At 41.4% G+C, this 18,380-nt stretch overlaps 2 protein-coding genes across 3 annotated transcripts; both read left to right on the top strand.

The window, feature by feature from the left end:
• Window positions 1-1,551: 1,551 nt before the first annotated feature.
• LOC128445572 (FERM and PDZ domain-containing protein 4) lies at window positions 1,552-2,675 on the top strand. Its single transcript, XM_053428327.1, has 3 exons — window positions 1,552-1,699; window positions 2,107-2,209; window positions 2,485-2,675. Exons 1-3 carry the CDS (start codon window positions 1,552-1,554, stop codon window positions 2,537-2,539), a joined length of 306 nt encoding a protein of 101 aa, XP_053284302.1. The 3' UTR covers window positions 2,540-2,675.
• A 470-nt stretch (window positions 2,676-3,145) lies between these two features.
• On the top strand, window positions 3,146-18,074 carry frmpd3 (FERM and PDZ domain containing 3). 2 transcript variants are annotated; one of them, XM_053429543.1, is made up of 11 exons: window positions 3,229-3,297; window positions 5,811-5,918; window positions 7,361-7,492; window positions 7,827-7,946; window positions 8,272-8,408; window positions 8,960-9,086; window positions 9,558-9,647; window positions 9,864-10,043; window positions 10,289-10,424; window positions 11,077-11,964; window positions 12,676-18,074. In XM_053429543.1, exons 2-11 carry the CDS (start codon window positions 5,814-5,816, stop codon window positions 15,489-15,491), a joined length of 4,731 nt encoding a protein of 1,576 aa, XP_053285518.1. In that variant the 5' UTR covers window positions 3,229-3,297; window positions 5,811-5,813; the 3' UTR covers window positions 15,492-18,074. The 2 variants fall into 2 exon arrangements, with proteins under 2 accessions (XP_053285517.1, XP_053285518.1); XM_053429542.1 differs by lacking the exon at window positions 11,077-11,964 and having other exon boundaries at window positions 3,146-3,297.
• The last annotated feature ends 306 nt before the right edge of the window (window positions 18,075-18,380 follow it).

Genomic DNA, 18,380 nt, shown 5'->3' with positions numbered 1-18,380 from the left:
ACAAAATGTAGAAAAGTCCAAAGGGGGTGAATACTTATGCAAGGCACTGTATGTATGGGCTTGTAGATCAAACTGAATGGGTGTCCTTCCAGCAACTGCAATGGAGGACAGATGGTGGAGAAAGACATTAGAGAGACTGGCGGAGAATAACTGTGGGGAGAAGTGCACCTTCAAAATCCACTGGGGGAGAATCAAAGGAGAAAATAATCACTCTTAACAAAAAAAATAAAAAAAACGTATAATCCTGTTCAGAGGCAGAAGCAGCAGCTGGGGCTTCACTTGTCAGGACTGTGCATCTTGGATTCAGACATATGATCCTTTGTAAGTCAGCTAAATATTGAATGTTGACATTTTTGTTCAAATCTTGTCTTTTTAAATGGATTAATGTAATTGAGATTCAAAGCACACATAATGCAATGGATTTGTAGTCATGGATTGCACTCGATATGAAGCCAATCTACGATACATCAACCCCCATCTGATACCATGACACAAGGTAGAGATCAGTAATGCATCGTTGGAATTGTAAATGAGCCGTGGTGCTCCATAAGCCACTCTAATCAGAAATAACAAGTGACAAGAATATGAATCTGAAATATTGACTTATGTGAGTCGCACTCCTTCTACTGATGGTTTGTGGCACTCAGAAAGGTATTTGCTCTCTTCAGTGTACCCCCGCATTATAATCCAATTCAGCGGGTCTGTCTCTTTCTGTTTTCTCCCATCCACGCCATTAACATCACAATCAGTGTCTCGTCTTCAGCCAGCAATCATCCGAGTCTGAGATCGCAGACATGAGTACAAATATCTGGCTCTCTTTCCCTCAAACAATCGTTTCCATCCATTTCTTTCTTCTTTGAGTAATTTTTCTGCTATACAGAAACCCACGTGCCACATATACACTCACGCTGAGTCTTTCAGTAATCTTGCTGTCACTGCCTCCCACACAGGCATCTGTAAAAGAGCATGTGTGGTTCACAGCAGTAGCTTGGTCCACACTGGCAGAGACTGGCAAATTCAGAGATCTTACTGTGTTAAATACTCTGTGTGTGTTGGGTTGATAGCTGCTACATATTTTAATGAAATGCCTACATGTTTGCTTCCATCTTGAGCATGTTTTCCTTGCAAAGCATATGAGACAGATACGCCTTGTTGACAGGAGGATGTCTGAGATTCTTTTGTTGAACATTACATTTTTCAGCTTCACATTTATCTTTTCAGTTTTCTGTGTAGCTGTAGCATTCCAAGGTGTGCTTAGAGACGCTGTGTGTAAAGTGATTTAGATCCTTTTTACCGGTAAGCAAACAGCTTCACTTCTTTCTCCCTGTGTGCAGGTGAATGAGTGCAAAACAGAGTGAGGCCCTTGCAGTGCAACCCTGTCCCATGCTGCTCCCTCCTCTCAGGGGATGGCCAAGGTCCAGGATGGACATACGAATGCATGTGAAAGGTGCGTGTTGCGACACGTGACATGACCCATCACGCAATGTCGGATTTAAAAAAACGTTTGTGGGTGTTTTACATTTGTGTCTGTGTGCACTCTGCAGCTCTGCGATGTTAGAGGAGAGCCAAGATGGTATGGACAGTTGTACCCTAAGTCCGGTCTCAGCTCGACAGGTCACCATCCAGCGCCACCCGACTCAAGGCTTCGGCTTCGTTGCAGGCAGCCAGAGGCCTGTCATTGTACGCTCCATCTCTGCTGGTTAGTGTGTGTGCGTCTGTGTGAGTGTATGTGTAACCCTAACCCTTCCCCATGGGAAGAAAAGTAAGTCCCCATAACCTAAATCATTCAATTTCATGGAAACATGTTTTAAGGTAAGCTTAGTTCAAAGTCAAGGTAGGGGTAAGGCAAGTAGACACTATGCTTAAGGTGAGAGTGAGTCTCCAGGAAATTTAAGTAATTCAATGTAATATCCTCTGAGGTTATGGAGAAAATGTGTGTGTGTGTGTGTGTGTGTGTGTGTGTGCGTGTGCATGTGAGTGGAGAATACATGGAATACAAGAGATTGATGGCCCATTAAGTTAATCCTGTGATGTGATGTATCAAGTCTCTTTATCGCACGCACATGACTTGGCCTCCTGGCTGTGTCTGTCCCGTCTCATTTGCAGACGGCCCCTCCTTTGGCAAGCTTCTCCCCGGGGACCAGATCTTGGCCATTAACGAGGAGACGGTGAGCGACGCGCCCAGAGAGAGAGTCATAGACCTTGTAAGGTAACATCCTTTACTGTCCCAGGAGGGAGGGAGGGCACAGGTCAGGGGCAAGGGGGAGGAGAAAGGACGCGGGTGAGGAGGGTAGATTGTGAGACACAAACTGTTTCTTTCTGCTGCTGATGAGTTACATGAACACAAATCTGTGGATGAGTCAGTCCCTTTGGCGGCTGAAGGACAGTGAGGAAATGGCAGATATAAACTGGAGAAGCTCTCAAAATGCCATGCCGTCCATGCCATTATCTAACCCACTTCACTCTCTTGTTGTCTCTCCATAGACGCTGCAAAGACTCGATAGTTCTCACTGTGCTGCAGCCCCATCAGGTAGTATAATGGGCCACTCTCTCTTTCATGTTCCTCTCCCACAGGATTTCTCCTACTCTTCATCGGGTTTTAACACGTTTACTTTTACTGTGAATCATGCAGAAACACTGAGTATTTTGTTCCTGCAGTGCACACTCACCCATTACAGACATATATAGATTATATTAGCATTTATGGCCACGTCTACACATCAGAGTAATTTATTTTTCCAGGTAACTCCTTCAGAACTGCTCCATGCGGGCATATCAACACCTTAATGATACTTTATTAAATAAAGATTTTCTGTGCACCCATACAGTGGAAATAGAAATGTACTCTGAATTAAGCCGGATGCCAAACCTGGATATTTTCAGAAGATTAAACGCTGATGTTTAAATCTTTTTTTATTTAATCATTTGGATATATGCAGCTATTCTGGAGGGATTTGTCTATTTGATCAAGCGGCTAAGATCGTAATTGCTCTCAGGCCAGTAAACACAACATTTAAAAAATATTTAGGTGAGCATCACGTCTAAAGAAGATTTGGAGTTGTCGCATTGCAGCAGCATTAGTCGGCTCTCCAACGCACTTTAGCACTGGCAGTCACTGGGGCTTTCTCTAATTTTGACGTCTCGTCTTCCAAGCTGATTCAAGAGTTCTTCTCTCTCTCTTCTCATCCTCAGTCACCTAAGTCTGCCTTCATAAGCGCAGCCAAAAAGGCCCGGCTGCGAACCAACCCGCCTAAAGTGCGCTTTTCAGAGCAAGTGTCCATCAGCGACCCGGACTCAGTAAGTTCTACATGACACGTCTCCCTGTGGCTTGTGCTGTTACCCTGTCCCTCCCTCTCCTGCTGCGCATGTCTTTTGTTTGATCGCAAACGTCCTCTCTCCACCCTTGTTTGAGTCTGAGCTTCTCTATGTTGTTTTCGTGTGTCCAAGGGTCTGTGTGTGTCCGTGCATGTTTTTCGGTCAAGCAGTTTGGCTGAGAATAAATTGCCTCCCTGACTGATTTGAATTCTTGCAGGAACAACCTGAACCTCTTTTCAAAGGCATTCGGACATTTTAAGACATAATATCACTTGGAAATGTTTTCCGGGTGATTTCGCTCTCTTATTACACTATGAGATGTGTCAAAATGTGTTGGTTCAATATGAAACTGTGGCAGTAGAAATTGGAATATGGGAGCCCAACACGGTCTAGATCATTTATGGGAAAGTATGCATATTTACATCTCCCCCTTGAGACATACTTTGAGCGAAGTAAGCTGACAGACAGGGTTTGCAAAGACACAATACTAAGCAAACTATCAACTTGTGGGTAGTGATCGGTGCCTGCAAAAGGCTCCTCAACTGCAGGTGAGCTGTGAGGGAAGAGAGACTTCTTATTCAGATCCCAGTCACGAAATAGGGAGGAAAAGGAAGGTGTGTTACATTTAAGTCAGAAGGCCATGACTGTGTTTTTGACAAACCCTTTGAATATATCATTTTATGTATATTAGCTAATGGAATCCGACTATATGGAGCAGCATTGTATTTCACAAAATGAAATTTGTGAAATACAATGCTACACAATAGTGTGGTGAAAACATTCACCACACCACTCTCCATCCCAAATATGGATTCAGTCCCTAGCACCTCGTGGTCAATCAAAGATCTATGACTGTAAATAAAGTGAGAGAATGAAGATGACAAGCATCAAGACAATCAATAAAGAATCAGTGGGGAAAGGGCATTTCATCATTTTATTTTCCATTTAGTATGTACTTCATTGGAAGAAGATGGAGAACTGGATTGCTCATCCCAGGGACCACCAGGTCGCTGATAACCTTTAACACAGTTTTAAGCAACCGACTCACGCTTGCTTTTCATCGCTGCTGGGTCGACCATCCACTCAGGCCTTGCAGTACCAGCAGGCGAGATCAGGAGAACACCACAGGCTTCCTTTAGTGGCCCTAAATCAAGCCAGCGAAGGCCACCCGTTTCATTAAATGCAATCAACAGGAGGCTGGATCTGTTCTCTTCCTCAATCTTCCTCTCTGTTTCTATCTCACAATTGTTAATCTCATTAATGCTGATGCAGATAGTGGGAGGGGGATTATAAGATTGGTAATGATCAGATATTTCAGCCACCAAACCCCAAATTTATAGCATGACATTCTCCTCACAGAGATGAGGCCATGGCACTGGGCTGTGATTTGTCCCCGATAACACTTTCCCTGCATGTGACGGATCAGCTCCTGCTCCTGCTCACTAACAAGGACAAAGGTAGCAGCTCGCAATGGGGAGAATGTTTGAGGTTTTTCTTCTCTGCTGCGTGCTGACTTTTACCGATTGGTGCATGCTGACGGTTGAAGTATGGAGAAAGATCTGTTGACTTATTACGCGTGCAGGCCTTAGCCACCTTCAGTCTCGAAAGAAGAACAGCTTGTTGAGCCTTTTGAATACTTAAGCTCTTCAAAAGCAGACTGCTGGGCATCTGCTGTCTACATCTCTATTTCAGCTGAATCAAATTTTTTAGATATACTGTTGTAATAAATTTACATCCCCTTATTGTCATGAGTAATTTCTGCCTACTGTTCTGACAAATCTGATCATCAGATAAAAATAGAATAATACAGGAAAAAGGATGAAGGGCTGCAAGGCTGTTTTCTGCTCCATCTCTGTATGCATCCAAATGTCACATTGAAAAACCTCAGGTCCATCTTATAACATTAAGGGACTTTCTTATCCTCTGATCACAACTGTGGTCCTGTCAAACTATATGATGAGAACTCTGTAGTTATTTTTGTAAAATTTTAGCAGGATAATGAAAAAGAAGGAGACAGCAAAAGGGAGGAGAGAGTCACCCCTCACAACACATTTTAGCAAGAATGAACTTTGAGTGCTTTGGGTAAAGCCAGTGACCTTGAATCCGGCCACACCTACTCTCTCAGCTCTTTGTGAGGGCTTTCATTCCCACCATCCAATTTTATTTGCATGAAATAAATATTGAATGAACAGAATGGAGAACTTGAATAAACCCTTCTTTGATCCTAATACAATGCATGATGTGTTCATCCTGAGGCAGAGTTTTGCTCCTTCTCTAACAGTCCAGAGTTCAGTTAAAGTATCTCTCCATTGTTATTTTCTCTCACCTCCTTTTCCCCTTTCGTTCTACTGCTACTATCTCAATAGCAAAGTACAAACCCTCGACTGATCGTGTTTGTATTTAGCAATTCTTGATTACCCTTTAGGCACATTCTCACATATACCATACATATTTTCCATTTAACTGTAGGTGTTTTCTCCCTAAATCTTTTTCAGACAATGCTCAAGGACGACTCCTTGCTACTCATACCAAATGTGTTGAAGGTGTTCCTGGAGAATGGACAGATTAAGTCCTTTACGTTTGACAGCCGTACCACTGTTAGGGTACGTATTCACTACAGGTGGCCAGTAGAATACAGTATAATACCCCCCAAAGGAATAACTATGCCACCTTCTATCTGCAGTATATTTTAATATGTCTATTTGTGTTTACAATTTATTCCATGCCCCAAGCAGCAAAAAACTAAAGTTATTGGAACTCAAATAAAATATTTCAATGTATGATAGAAACATCTCTAACAGGCTTAAAGAGAAATTACTATCATTGGCTTTTCCATTGAATAGTGCTCATTATTCATTGATGTTTAATATGTAATAATAGAATATGCCTAATGGAGTGATTATACATTTTTATAATCAAAATTCCTTTGTGTCCTTTTTGAAAATTAAACAGCTCTAATTTTTGGGAAAACATCACCCCCTCGTTTATTTTATTTTATTTAAGATCTTATGTGATTGCAGTAATAAAAAAAACAGTTGAAATGAGTCAGTGAGGTCATCTCTATCCCTACATCAGCCTCTAAGATGAGTCTGACATCTCAGAGCAGAGGCATTAAACAGATTCTAAATCTCTCCTCTGCTAATGGTTAGAGAGAGTGAGGGGGGGAAGAGAAACAGAGCAGCTCTTTAAAGGAGAGATGGAGGAACCTCTCCACTATTAGCCTAATTAAATGGATTTTCAGCATAATAAGAAGGCTCAGATCAATAAAACAATAACACAATTGGCATAATAGGATGCCCAGTAGTATGCCCATTACACAGCCTGTCAACTAAAGAAGCTTTCCTGCAGTATTTTACACTACAATATACAGCTTTCTGTGGATCCTTCAGATTATGTGGCTTCCCCGGGCGTCTTTTAATGCAAACCACACAGGTCAATAGTGTCAAAACTGCACATCCCTGTTTATTAAATTTAAGCATTTGTAGAGAGAAAATTATTAGTGTACATATTTTCCAGGTCTGAATGAGCCTCCATACTGAGGTTTCAAGCCAAACTACAGCAACATATCACTACAAAAGAATCATGTTCAATGACAATGCCTCTGATATATTAACAGTGCATATAAATTATGACATTTTAACCTTGGAGATAGCCCACAATAACAGAAAAATTGTGAATTACCCCTTTGACAGTGTTCTCTGAATTTTAGAAAAAGGATATGTGAAAACCTAAACATGATTCATAGATAATGATCTGCACAAGAGCAGAAGTTCATACAAATGTTATTTTCTTAAAATGGATGCACTCGCTGTGCAGAATGGAGAACATCTATAGAAGCCCTCCTCGCACAAAATGCCAAACATGATATCATCGTCAGAAGTCTAAACAAGGATATCAGTTTGACAAATCACTCTCTATAAACATGGAGGGAATTCAGGGTAAAAATATTCTCCATACATGAAATGTATATTTGACCAGTAGTAGAATGTATTGTTCCTGTGGAACTGTATTTCAGTATCTAACCTGAGGATCTCTCTCCTTCAAGGATGTGATGTCCTCACTGCAGGACCGCCTCTCACTACGCTACATAGAGCACTTTGCCTTAGTACTTGAGGCAGGTGGTCTGGAGCAGAATCAGAGGTTGCAACTGCTACAGGAGAACCAGCCGTTAACACATGTAAGAAACCCCCAAAAACTGGGAAATTAGTTTAAAATGCGTCTAAAACTGTTAATGATATCGATGGGTTTAGCAGTATAAAAGCAATTAAAGAAACCCAATTAATTGGTGGTTGGTTAGAAAGCATTTCTGAACTTTGGTGTGTATTTCTTAGTCTGTCTTTATGTTTCGTTTCTGACATATTCTGAATAGAATAATCACTTGAGGTTGTTGCCATTATTGGTTGGTTGATGGTTCAACATTTAAGTGGTCTCAAACTTTTGGACCAAAGTGCGTTTGTGACTAATTTTAAAGATGTAGTTGTTAACTAGCTGCTACCGGTGTATTCCCCCAGGTGGTGCATCGAACCTATTTCCAAGGGATGAAGTGTCTGTTCCGCATCTGCTTCTTCCCCAAGGACCCTGCAGACCTGTTGAGAAGGGACCCCGCTGCATTTGAGTACCTCTACATACAGGTAATCAATGGATTAAAAGGGGTTTTATAAGGATGTCCTCCAGTCTCATGACACTGTGTGAGAGCTGTCCCCTCGAGCAGCAGGAGAGCCAATGATTCCAAGTTCCTATGGGTGGCTAGTTTCATTCTAGATTATATCGTGGACTGGGTTTGTTGGGTAATTTTAGAGTTACAAAAAATGACATGCCAGATGTCATGTGTAACTATCCAAAAGCCTCAAAGTTGTAACTATAGCAACTAAACTAATATTAGGACTTACACATCTGGTCTTTAACAGTGTTGTTCATAATTAGCTGTGTACAAAGCATTTCCTCATGTCCTCACAGAATCGCAATGACGTTATCAAGGAGCGTTTTGGCATGGACTGGAAATCTGACATCACGTTACGTTTGGCTGCACTCCATATCTACATCACTGTGTCCTCTGCAAGGCCCAATCAGAAGATCTCTCTCAAGCATGTTGAGTAAGTCCAAAAAACTGAATTAGCCATGAAATTAATTTATGAGGAAATGAAGACTAAATGGATGTACTGCATTCTTTTCCCTCATAAAGAATTCTGAAGAGAAAATCACTGGATCCCACGGTGAAGTTTGTTCAGTCAGTAATATCTAGATGATTGATAATTAATCCTAATAATTTTTAAAACACAAGTTGTTCATGGATCATTTTCCTCATGTCATTATGAGACAAAGAAATCTATTGCTTTCTGAAATAACATCTGTCCTGCAATTTGCTCATTTATTCTACGTAACCTCAACCTAGCAAGTCATAAGCTTCTGACATCACAACTTCAGAAGTATAACAGATCCACTCTGCTGGTAATTGACTTAGGGTGGCCATGTCGAGGCAGAAGTCATACAGGGTGACAGCTAGGGACACCATTGTTTCCAGTGAGATGAACAAAAAACTCCTCTGTGTCTTCAGTTGCTAAGTGTTCCCTACAAGCAACTCTGATGTTTTTCTTCTTTTCTTTTCATGTACTCCCTCTTACTTTCCTCCTTCATTCTGTCACAGAAAAGAGTGGGGACTCGAGCCTTTTCTACCCCTTACTCTGCTTCCAACAGTCAAGGAGAAGAATGTGTGCAAGACCCTGTCTCAGTTGCTGAAGACTTACCAGCATCCACCACCATCAGGCAACAAGGTTTCCTCAAATTAAACATTTTAACATTAACTGACAATTCTTGTGGATGATTTTACTGCATTTGGTGCACTTCATTACTTTTAACATTTAACTCTCTAAATGTATCTTCTTGTTTGGAGGAAAGTTTAATTATAAGGTAACAAACAGTAAATCTGCTAAATAACCAGTACTTTATCCAAAGACAAGCTCTCTCTCTCTCTCTCTCTCTCTCTCTCTCTCTCTCTCTCTCTCTCTCTCTCTCTCTCTCTCTCTCTCTCTCTCTCTCTCTCTCTCTCTCTCTCTCTCTCTCTCTCTCTCTCTCTCTCTCTCTCTCTCTCTCTCTCTCTCTCTCTCTCAGATGTAACTGTTGCATAAGACTGTTCTCCTAACATATGTGGCTCAACAGTGCCCTCTGGAGGATGACATAGTGACTGCTGAAAGAGGATTCCCCATTCAAAGATGATAGTTTCTTGTTTATCATTCTTTTGACAGGTCCCTCCTCTCCAAGGAAAGCTGCAATACATGCGTGTACTGAATGACCTCCCACCTTTTGGAGGAATTTTGTTCCACACTGCCGGACTGGTAAAAAAAATGTTGATCTTTTTACAGTCCAGAGTGTCTCTAGTACCTAATTCCTCTGATTTCTTTGAAGCTTTGCTTGTAGTTTCAAATACAGCTTTTTAAATGCACTCATTTCCCAAGGAATTGTCTAAACTGTGGATTTGTAAAGGTGAAGTGTGTTATTCCAGTTAAGAAATTAAAAGTGTATCATTGCAAACATCCTATGTCTTTTAACAGGATGAGAAACAGTCAGCCACAACCCTACTTGTGGGCCCACGACATGGCATTAGTCATGTAATTGACCTGAAAAACAACCTCACAACGGTTCTGACTGAGTTCAGTAGGGTTGCCAAGATCCAACTCTACCGAGAGAGCCAAGGAGTGGCACGTGTGGAGGTGACAATCCACGAAGCCAAGGTATTAAAGCAGAGCAGGTGCATGTTAAAATAACATCAATAAAGAACAATAAAATCATTTCATAGCAAGGAAAATGTCAATTTAGTATGGCATCTCTTTAGAGCTACAGTTTCCATTTTAACTCTATTTATGACCAAATTGAGTACAAAGCTTTTTTATATATTCTATTTCATCAGGTCATTGGAAAACGAGCAGGTGATGCTCATTTCCTGTCTCCTAATTCCCCTCCCTATCACTCCCTGCAGCCGCTGGTCCTGCTCATGGAGTGGCCTGATGCCAGCAACTTCGCATGCCTCATCTCTGGCTACTACAAGTTGTTTGTAGACCCTAAACGGACCATCTACTTCCGGACACCTGGTCAGTCTCAGCTGACCAAGGCAGGTATGTTCGAAGTCTTTTTGACTTGAATTGGTTAATGTTGAATGCTGATTGCTCTGATTAGGCAATATGTATTAAATGCAAATAATTTACAGAAAATAACATTGTGAAAATGGTTGACATATTTCTATTTCAGAATCCCATTAGACATGGCATGTTAGACAATATTTGGATTCCTCATTATATTTTCATGGATATTGATCTGCTTCTTCATTGACTGAAACCATTGCGTATAGTAACCAGGCTTTCCTTGATCTACCATCCCATGGCGCCCTCTGCTGTCTCTCATCTCCATCTTGACTCATTGGAATGGGATACCTCATCTCTCTTTTCCTCAACATTTTATTATGGATTTTGAGAATGAATAGAATTTTTAGATTTAATCATGGACATTTTACTTTTCAAACATGAACAGATCGTCTACCATCTGCTGTCTCAACCTGTAGTCTACTTAAAAGACGGATCATCATACCATCACATTCCACCAGAATCTAACTTTCAAATCTCAAACAAACTTCCAACATCCATCTCTGAAATAACAAGTAACCCCCATGTGACCACCCGCTGTCGCCTCTGCTTTCCATCTGGATCTTCTCTATACCCACTAGTTCTTGATACCTCAAACTCTTCACTGCTCTGACAATTCTATCCTCAGATTACAGAAGCTCCCACCATGCCCACCCACGTTCTGGGGCAACCAGCTTGCCAAGTGGAAGTCGGCGAGGGGACGAGAGGGAAAGCTCGCACAGAGAGTCAGGGTCTTCAAGGGCCGTAATTCCAGCAGAGCCTCAGCACCTAGGGCTGTGTCATGTCCACCTTCGAGAGCAACAACAATTTCAGGAGATCCAACCACACACTGAACTTGACATCAATGAGAACTTTATTTCTCAGGAGCCCCCAGGTCGGCCTCGAACCAAGTCAGACCCCACCCAGCAGAGTACAGAGGAAATAACTGGGGTTTTAGAGAGCCCAGCAGTGGAGAATGCAGGATTTAGAATCCGAGCCCAAACAATGGGTCAATCCCAGAAAACATCACGATACTTCTGTGACTCCTGCAAAGCCAGGCTTAAGGCAGAGGGTCTGTCAGGAGCAGTGAACAGTAGTAGGAGCTCTGGAAAACACTGCTCCAGTGCTTGTGCCTCCCGAGATGGAGGTGCTGTTGATCTCATGGCCCTTCCGCCCCCAGGTAATGAAGAAGAGGACGAGGAGGAGGAGGTAGATGCTGGAGGAGAGAAGTTGCAACCACCACCATCTGCTATTGCTGCCCCACCACCTGGATTCAGGGACAACAGTTCAGATGAGGATGACCCAAAGAGAGCGAGGAAGGCTCGTATCAGTGCCAGCCCAGCAGTCACCTCTGGGAAGCTAGCCCAAGCCAAGGAAGATGTGCCTGTGACCCTTATCGATAATGTGGCCACGAGAACAGTCAGAGATCATGCCCAGGAGCTTGATGATGCTCTGGTGTCCACCTTACAAGCGCTAGAGGCTTTGGCAGCTTCTGAGGACTTCCCCCATCACCCTCAGCAGCCAACACAGACTGCAGGTCAACAACCTCAGTCATGCAACTGCCCACATCTCAGTCAAAGAAGTTCATGTAGCACTAATATATTTTTAAAAATCTGCTTTTTTAACAAATTAATATTACAAAGTACATTTACAGTATATAATCTCTGTGTTTACTGTAGCGAATATATTTTTCAAATGGCTAAATAATCATGTAATCTTTTAATTTTAGAGCAATACATAGTAATATTATGAGGTAGAGGCTTTAAGATTGCCTTACTGAAAACAATCTCAATGGCCTAAAATAGAAAATGAAAGTCATTCTTAAATTATTATTCCTCGTATCAAATGAAAAAAAACATGAATCACAAAAATATGACACAACGTTGTCTCTAAAAAGTTAAAATAAATATTCTGAGACTGACCAGCAAATGTTTTGATCCATAAACATAGGGTTAGGATGATTGATGGTCTGTTAAGCACACCCATCTGCATGAAAAAAATAAAGTTAATTCCAATTGGGAGAGGCAAGCCCACATATAGCTCAATCTCAATACAGGATTTAAATCCAATCCTGGATGACTGTTCCAAAAATTATTTTTGTTGTTTGAATTTAAGATGATTCCACTCAACTGCAAATGTCTTGTTAAAAACTACACTAACACACTTATAAAAACGTTATAATTCTGTGTTATCTGTATTCATTATTTCTTGATTATCCTAACAATGTGTGTGTTGTCTTCTTCCTTAGGGTTGATTGTTTTAGCTGCCATTACACCTGAATCATCATTGGACTCAGGCCATGAGACAAACTCCTCAGAATTGACAGATGTTTCTGAGATGGTATCAGCTATGAAGCAGAACCAGAACCAGGCCTACCTGCTGGCTCACCATATCAACAAGGAACGTATTCTCTGCCGTCGTGATTTTCCTCTGGCTATCCCTGGATGCACTGCAAAAACTATTGGTACTGGGGCATTCTCTGTGGGTCAGATTCGTGCCGGCTGTTCAACCAAGCAAGTAATCCTCAGCAAGACTGTTCCCTTTAAAGTCAGTCCCAGCCAAGACTCAGCAATACTCAGTGTTGTGACAGAGCAAGGGGGGATTCAAGATATTACTCAGACTGAACAGAAAGCAGAAATGAAGGCACACTCTGAGTCCACCAAAGCAAACACCCCTGATCACCCTTCTAAGTCACTCGATGAATTGAAAGTGTCGGATGCTTCACTTACAGCTCAAGTTAGTAAGAACCAGATGCTTTCAAATTTATCTGGGGCGACACTCTGCCAAAATCTTTCTGAGGGTAAAAAGGGGAAGAAAACAACACCTCTTAATACAGAAGCTAGCAACAAAGCCTTACCAATCCTCTTACCTGTGGACAGAACTGCCTCTGACAAGATTTCCCCATCAAATATGTGCCAAGATGCCGAAACTGCCTCTAGTGAGACCATAAAGCCTTCAAGCTCTACAGAACTTCTACCAGTTGATGACCTTTTCTGCACATGCCCAGTGCAACAGGATCCAGGGCCACAACTAAGACTGAAAGACCCACAGGTTCAGAAGGTATTGGTGTTTCAATCTTCCTCCCAAACAGATGATGAACGTCTTCGGGCAAAAGGCCTCCAGCTGGCTAGCACTAAAGAAAATGCAGTTAGAGTAGGAGCTGATCCCAGTTTGGCAAAAGCCAGCCCTCAAATACAAACCAAGTACTCCCCTCGTCTGCCTGTTAAAGCAGTGAGAGAAAAAGCAGCTGAAAGCCAGACTGAGTGTTCCCAGGGAAAATCCCACCAGGAGTTACAGAAATGTCCTATCATATCGTTTCCTATTTTAGATGATCCAACAACACCTAGCCCATCTGTAGAAATGGCATCCACTCTCCCAGCCAGAGACTCAAAGAAGCAAGGCAATGGTAAGGGTAAGTCTCAACGCAGTGCCCCTTTCTTAAGTTTTAGAAACCTTCTTTCAGCTACATTCCCAGCAAGGATGCGAAAAGAAACAGATGAGCGAAGGGCTCAATTGCAGAAAGTCCGCCAGTATGAGTTAGAGTTTTTAGAGGAGCTGTTGAAACCCAAGTCATCCCAAGGAGAGTTTTTGCCCCAGGGATCCTCACCTGTGCCCTCAGGCACTCCTTGTGCCTGCCAGCTTCGCACCAGCCCTGTCCTAAAGGCACCGGGTATCTCCAGGGAGCAGAGACGCAGCTGTGACTGTAAGCGAATGTGTAGGGGCATGCGACTACCTGACACACCAGTGGGCTCAACAACAGAGACACAAAACAGAGGCAGAGAGAGAATTATATCGAAAACCCCCCCGACAGTTTCCCAAGCTCCTCACACCCAAGGTGCTACTAGGAGACCTCAGACCTTGGAGATTAAGACGACAAGAATACGCTCTACCAGCCTTGAGTCAAGAGAGCCAAGAGGAGAGCAGGGATCCTGCTTGCCCACCTGTACTTCTCAGACAGAATGCATTGGAGCTCCACAATATAAGAAGCTCCAGAGGCGCTACAGCATTGGAGAACTGGAAAATAGCACCACTGCACCTGTGTATGCTGAGGTGAAGCCCAAAGCTAAGAGTCTAGAGAAGGAGATGGAGAGAGTGAGGGCCACAGGGCTGAGGCTCCCCACTCCAGTAGAGCCAGTCCACACTCAGTCTCACCAGGCAGAGGGGAAGGGGAAAAAAGGAGTTTATTTTATTCAGGGAGAAGAGCTACTCTGTGAAAGTAAAGAGGGGACCAGTGAGGTGCTGCTGACCATGCCCAGTGAAGACAGCGATGACAAGGATAAATGCTGCTCATTTTGTTTTTGCTACAGGAAGTGTGAGGCAGCAGATGAAAGTAGTGAGAAGGATGAGGTATCATACTCAATACCCCTTCAGGTCCTTCCAGGCATGGAGCTAGACTCACGTACCTTCCCTGTAGTAAGTAAAACACTACAGGTTCTTAATGCAGAGGACTGCAGTGGGGAAGAGGAGGAGGAGGAGGAAGAGGAGGAGCCACAAACCCAGGAGATTGACCTAAGAGCCTGTGGTACACTAGAGGGGAGCCTGGCACGTGTACAGGCTCTACAGGGAAAAACGTTCAGCTTACCCGATGGTTTTCTAAATGCACAGTTGGATGCTAATGAGCTACTAGCTATCCTGCGTCAGTGTGCTAACGGCCCACAAGCTGAGGGCGAGGCCCGTCTTCAGCCCTCACGAATTGCAGAGTACAAACAAGAGCTGGCTGTGCGCTTCAAAGAATTCAGAGCATCTTGTCGACGTGTGGCAAGTGTTGAAAAAAGTCCAACACGAATGCTTGCAGTTGTCTCAGCTAGCTTTCAAGTATTGTGTGAACTAACTCAAACCTTCATTAAATTGGTCAGGGGGGTTCGTTCAGAAGCCCAAAGGCTGCAGCTTTTGAGAAAAGTTGAGGAAGTAGCTATCAACTACACTTTGCTTCTGCGTGCAGCAGAAGAATCAATGGGACATTCAAGCAGCTTGCCAACAAAGACAGTGACCCCTCAAGTTTCCTCGAACACCAATAACATGAGCTCCCTTACTCGACCCATTAAAACTCTACCTGCCCAGTAAAAATAAATCTTGCTGGGATGTAAACACAACAGTCCGGTTTGGTGGCTGGCTACTCTATCCAAATTCATTATTTATTCATTGTTTACATTTTTTACAAGACGTGCAATGAATCATCCTCAGTAAAAATTCCAATGCAGCTGTTCCATCCCATGTTTACAGGCCCTGAGGTAGCCTCGTGGATCTTGTTTTGAAATATAAGGATCAACTAACTAATGCACAATGGAATAAGAACCCTATGACTGACTGGGTGACACAGGGCTAATCACCTCATACTAATATTCACAATACACATACGTCATCAAAGTATAATATTTTCTATGTAATGTATATTTGAGTTGTGTCTACTTAGCAAATAATAAAGTTTTGTGAAGAAAAAAAGGTTAAGAATATATTTGAAATGTACTGATTTAAGAGAACTATTACAAATCATCAGAAATAAATGTATGCACTGGACAAAAATATATCAGAGATCTCGTCAAGTAGCGACTTCTGTAAAATGCTTAGTCTGAAGCGTTGGTTGGTTAGATGGTGATGTGTTTGTTTGTTGAAATATCTAACTGTTGTAATACAAAATGGAGATCTCTGTTGGCTATGTTAACAGTGTCTGGCATACCGATACAAGAGTACAAATGAAAGTGACAGTCTTGGAAAATAACCGATGAAAGACAAGTCAGTCATACAGTATTAAACTATACTGACTGACAGAAGCCCATTCTCTCACTTTAACAGTGCAGGTATGAAACACACCTATTTAGGGCAGACAATGTAGCAGAGACCCAAGTCACAGTCTTATCCACTGTACAGTAATGAGTCTTGTTATCTCACTCAGCTGTAGAGAAGGAATACCCACACTGTACACTGATAATGCACAGAGTGTATTTTACACCTTCAGTGACCACTAGCTCACATGCATCCCACATGTTGTGAATCATAGTTTTAAACATTCACTTGCAAGTGAGTAAGCGTATCGCTATAGGATTTTGCACAACCTCTGAAATTAGCTCTGAAGTTGAAATTTATGTATTTTAATGTTGGATTCAGCATTGTTTTATTCACTCTGCTGCTGAAAAACTCACTTGAGTGCGCAACACCAGTTTTACATAATTCATCTCCTCAAGGTTAAAGCTTATACGTTTCAAAAGACCCTTGTTTTTATTCAGGTTTTCAGATACAATATAAACAAATTTGCTTTCTATGTGCTGTAATACATTGTGCAATCTAGCAACTATATAAGAAACACACAAAAGTAGTTTTCTATGTATTTTAATAAAACTAACACATCTGTTTCTTGTCTGAAATCTCCTTTGTGTCTCATCCTCTTGTTATTCCTGGATATTAATCACAGAGGCTTTATAGTTGTGCTGGCCTAACATGTATAATGGACAAACTGTTAAGAAAAAGTGCTGTGAAACCAACTGAAAAGTGGCAACAGGGCTACAGAATACTAACTATATATTTATCTTGAAAATGAAATGTATTTATTGGTCAGTCCTTTGGGATGTAAGTTCAAACTTTTTTGTAATATTGTTTTGTAAAAATCCACCCTGAATCATCATCATAAAACAATAATGGTATTAATTTAATTGTACCTGATTTTTTTTTATTCTATTTTTAGTACTATTGCAATTTTTCCGCCAGTTACACGGTTTGTAATTTATGATAAATATCTCTTAAATCTTATCTGTAATTCTTTTTTCCACTCACAGTTGAACAGTCACAACAAATAAAGCCCACTTATAATAGTTTTCATTTTATACTGACAATTTAATCTTCAAAATGAAAAGGTAATTAGGATATCAGCTTTGTTGCACTCTCCTTGGTTTCAGTGCCCATCCTCGGTGTTGAAAAGCACTTTCTTTTAACAGTTTTTCCTTTGCAATTGATTTGGCACTTTCCATAGCCATACGCAGTGTTTTCTCCTCCACTGTACTGCATGTCTTTCCCGCTACTTTCTGGGCTATATACTTTGACCATCAAAGGTTTGTCCAGAAAATGTTCCTATTTTAAAGTGGAAAACCAGACAAGAATGAAAGGCTTTGGTGGCAACATGTCAATGTTTTGCAAATGATATTCAATATGGAAAATGTATTATTCTATACTGTTATGTAAATAATAAGACACAAAATATTTGAGAGACTAAGACATACTTTTAAAGAATTACTTGTAACATTCAGATTTATCCAACATCTGTATTTTGTAAAAAGGACAAGATTAAACATGTCTGTAAGGTAATTATTTATAGTAGTAATGTAACATAGACACTAATAGCAAATCATATATTTTAAAGAGTATATTATGAGTATAAAGCATGGGACATGTTTATTTTTATAAACCAAAATGTCAGTGTTCTCTCATCAACACTTGAACATTTGAACATTACAGTAAAAATTATCTGTGGTTGTCATTGTTCAGTTGTTTTTGCAAAACTGTGTGGATTTGTCTGTGTTTCATTCACATGATGAGTCCGCCATGGCTTAATCCATTGTTTCTTTATGTGCCCCTGTCATTCCTGTTTTTATTTACTGTCAATGATCTTGTCATCACTGTGGTCTTATGTCTGTGTACAAAGTTAACTCATGTTTTAAGAGCAATAAAGTATATTATATAAACTCTTTCAGAGAATTTGGAAATGACATTGCATGCAGAGAACCGGTGGTAGTAACAGGTTGTCAATTGGAATTACTTCAAACAAATGTTACGCGGATCTGAAGCAGGATCTTACCGTTACCTGTGACAAAAACTGATGTTGACTCAAAAATGAAACAACTTAGTTTTTTGGGGGGTATTTACAGTAAAGAGAAGATTTCTTAAAATGGGATTTTCTGAGTGGTTTTTGTGAGTGCTATTTGAAAATAGGATTGTCTCTAAGCCCAGTACCAGCCAGGGTAC

The sequence above is a fragment of the Pleuronectes platessa genome, chromosome 8, assembly GCF_947347685.1.
Source record: "Pleuronectes platessa chromosome 8, fPlePla1.1, whole genome shotgun sequence".
Classification (NCBI taxonomy): domain Eukaryota; kingdom Metazoa; phylum Chordata; class Actinopteri; order Pleuronectiformes; family Pleuronectidae; genus Pleuronectes; species Pleuronectes platessa.
The sequence above is the reverse complement of the archived record's forward strand: the minus strand, read 5'-3'. Positions and strand labels throughout refer to the sequence as shown.

What these genes read in the sequence shown, in the direction of transcription:
- LOC128445572 (XM_053428327.1), top strand. Translation starts at nt 1,552, where the DNA reads ATGTTAGAGGAGAGCCAAGATGGTATGGACAGTTGTACCCTAAGTCCG. An exon ending in TGTACGCTCCATCTCTGCTG is followed by an intron (nt 1,700 to 2,106) that starts GTTAGTGTGTGT and finishes TCTCATTTGCAG; the next exon opens with ACGGCCCCTCCTTTGGCAAG. An exon ending in AGAGTCATAGACCTTGTAAG is followed by an intron (nt 2,210 to 2,484) that starts GTAACATCCTTT and finishes GTCTCTCCATAG; the next exon opens with ACGCTGCAAAGACTCGATAG.
- frmpd3 (XM_053429543.1), top strand. Translation starts at nt 5,814, where the DNA reads ATGCTCAAGGACGACTCCTTGCTACTCATACCAAATGTGTTGAAGGTG. An exon ending in ACAGCCGTACCACTGTTAGG is followed by an intron (nt 5,919 to 7,360) that starts GTACGTATTCAC and finishes CTCTCCTTCAAG; the next exon opens with GATGTGATGTCCTCACTGCA. An exon ending in ATCTCTCTCAAGCATGTTGA is followed by an intron (nt 8,409 to 8,959) that starts GTAAGTCCAAAA and finishes ATTCTGTCACAG; the next exon opens with AAAAGAGTGGGGACTCGAGC.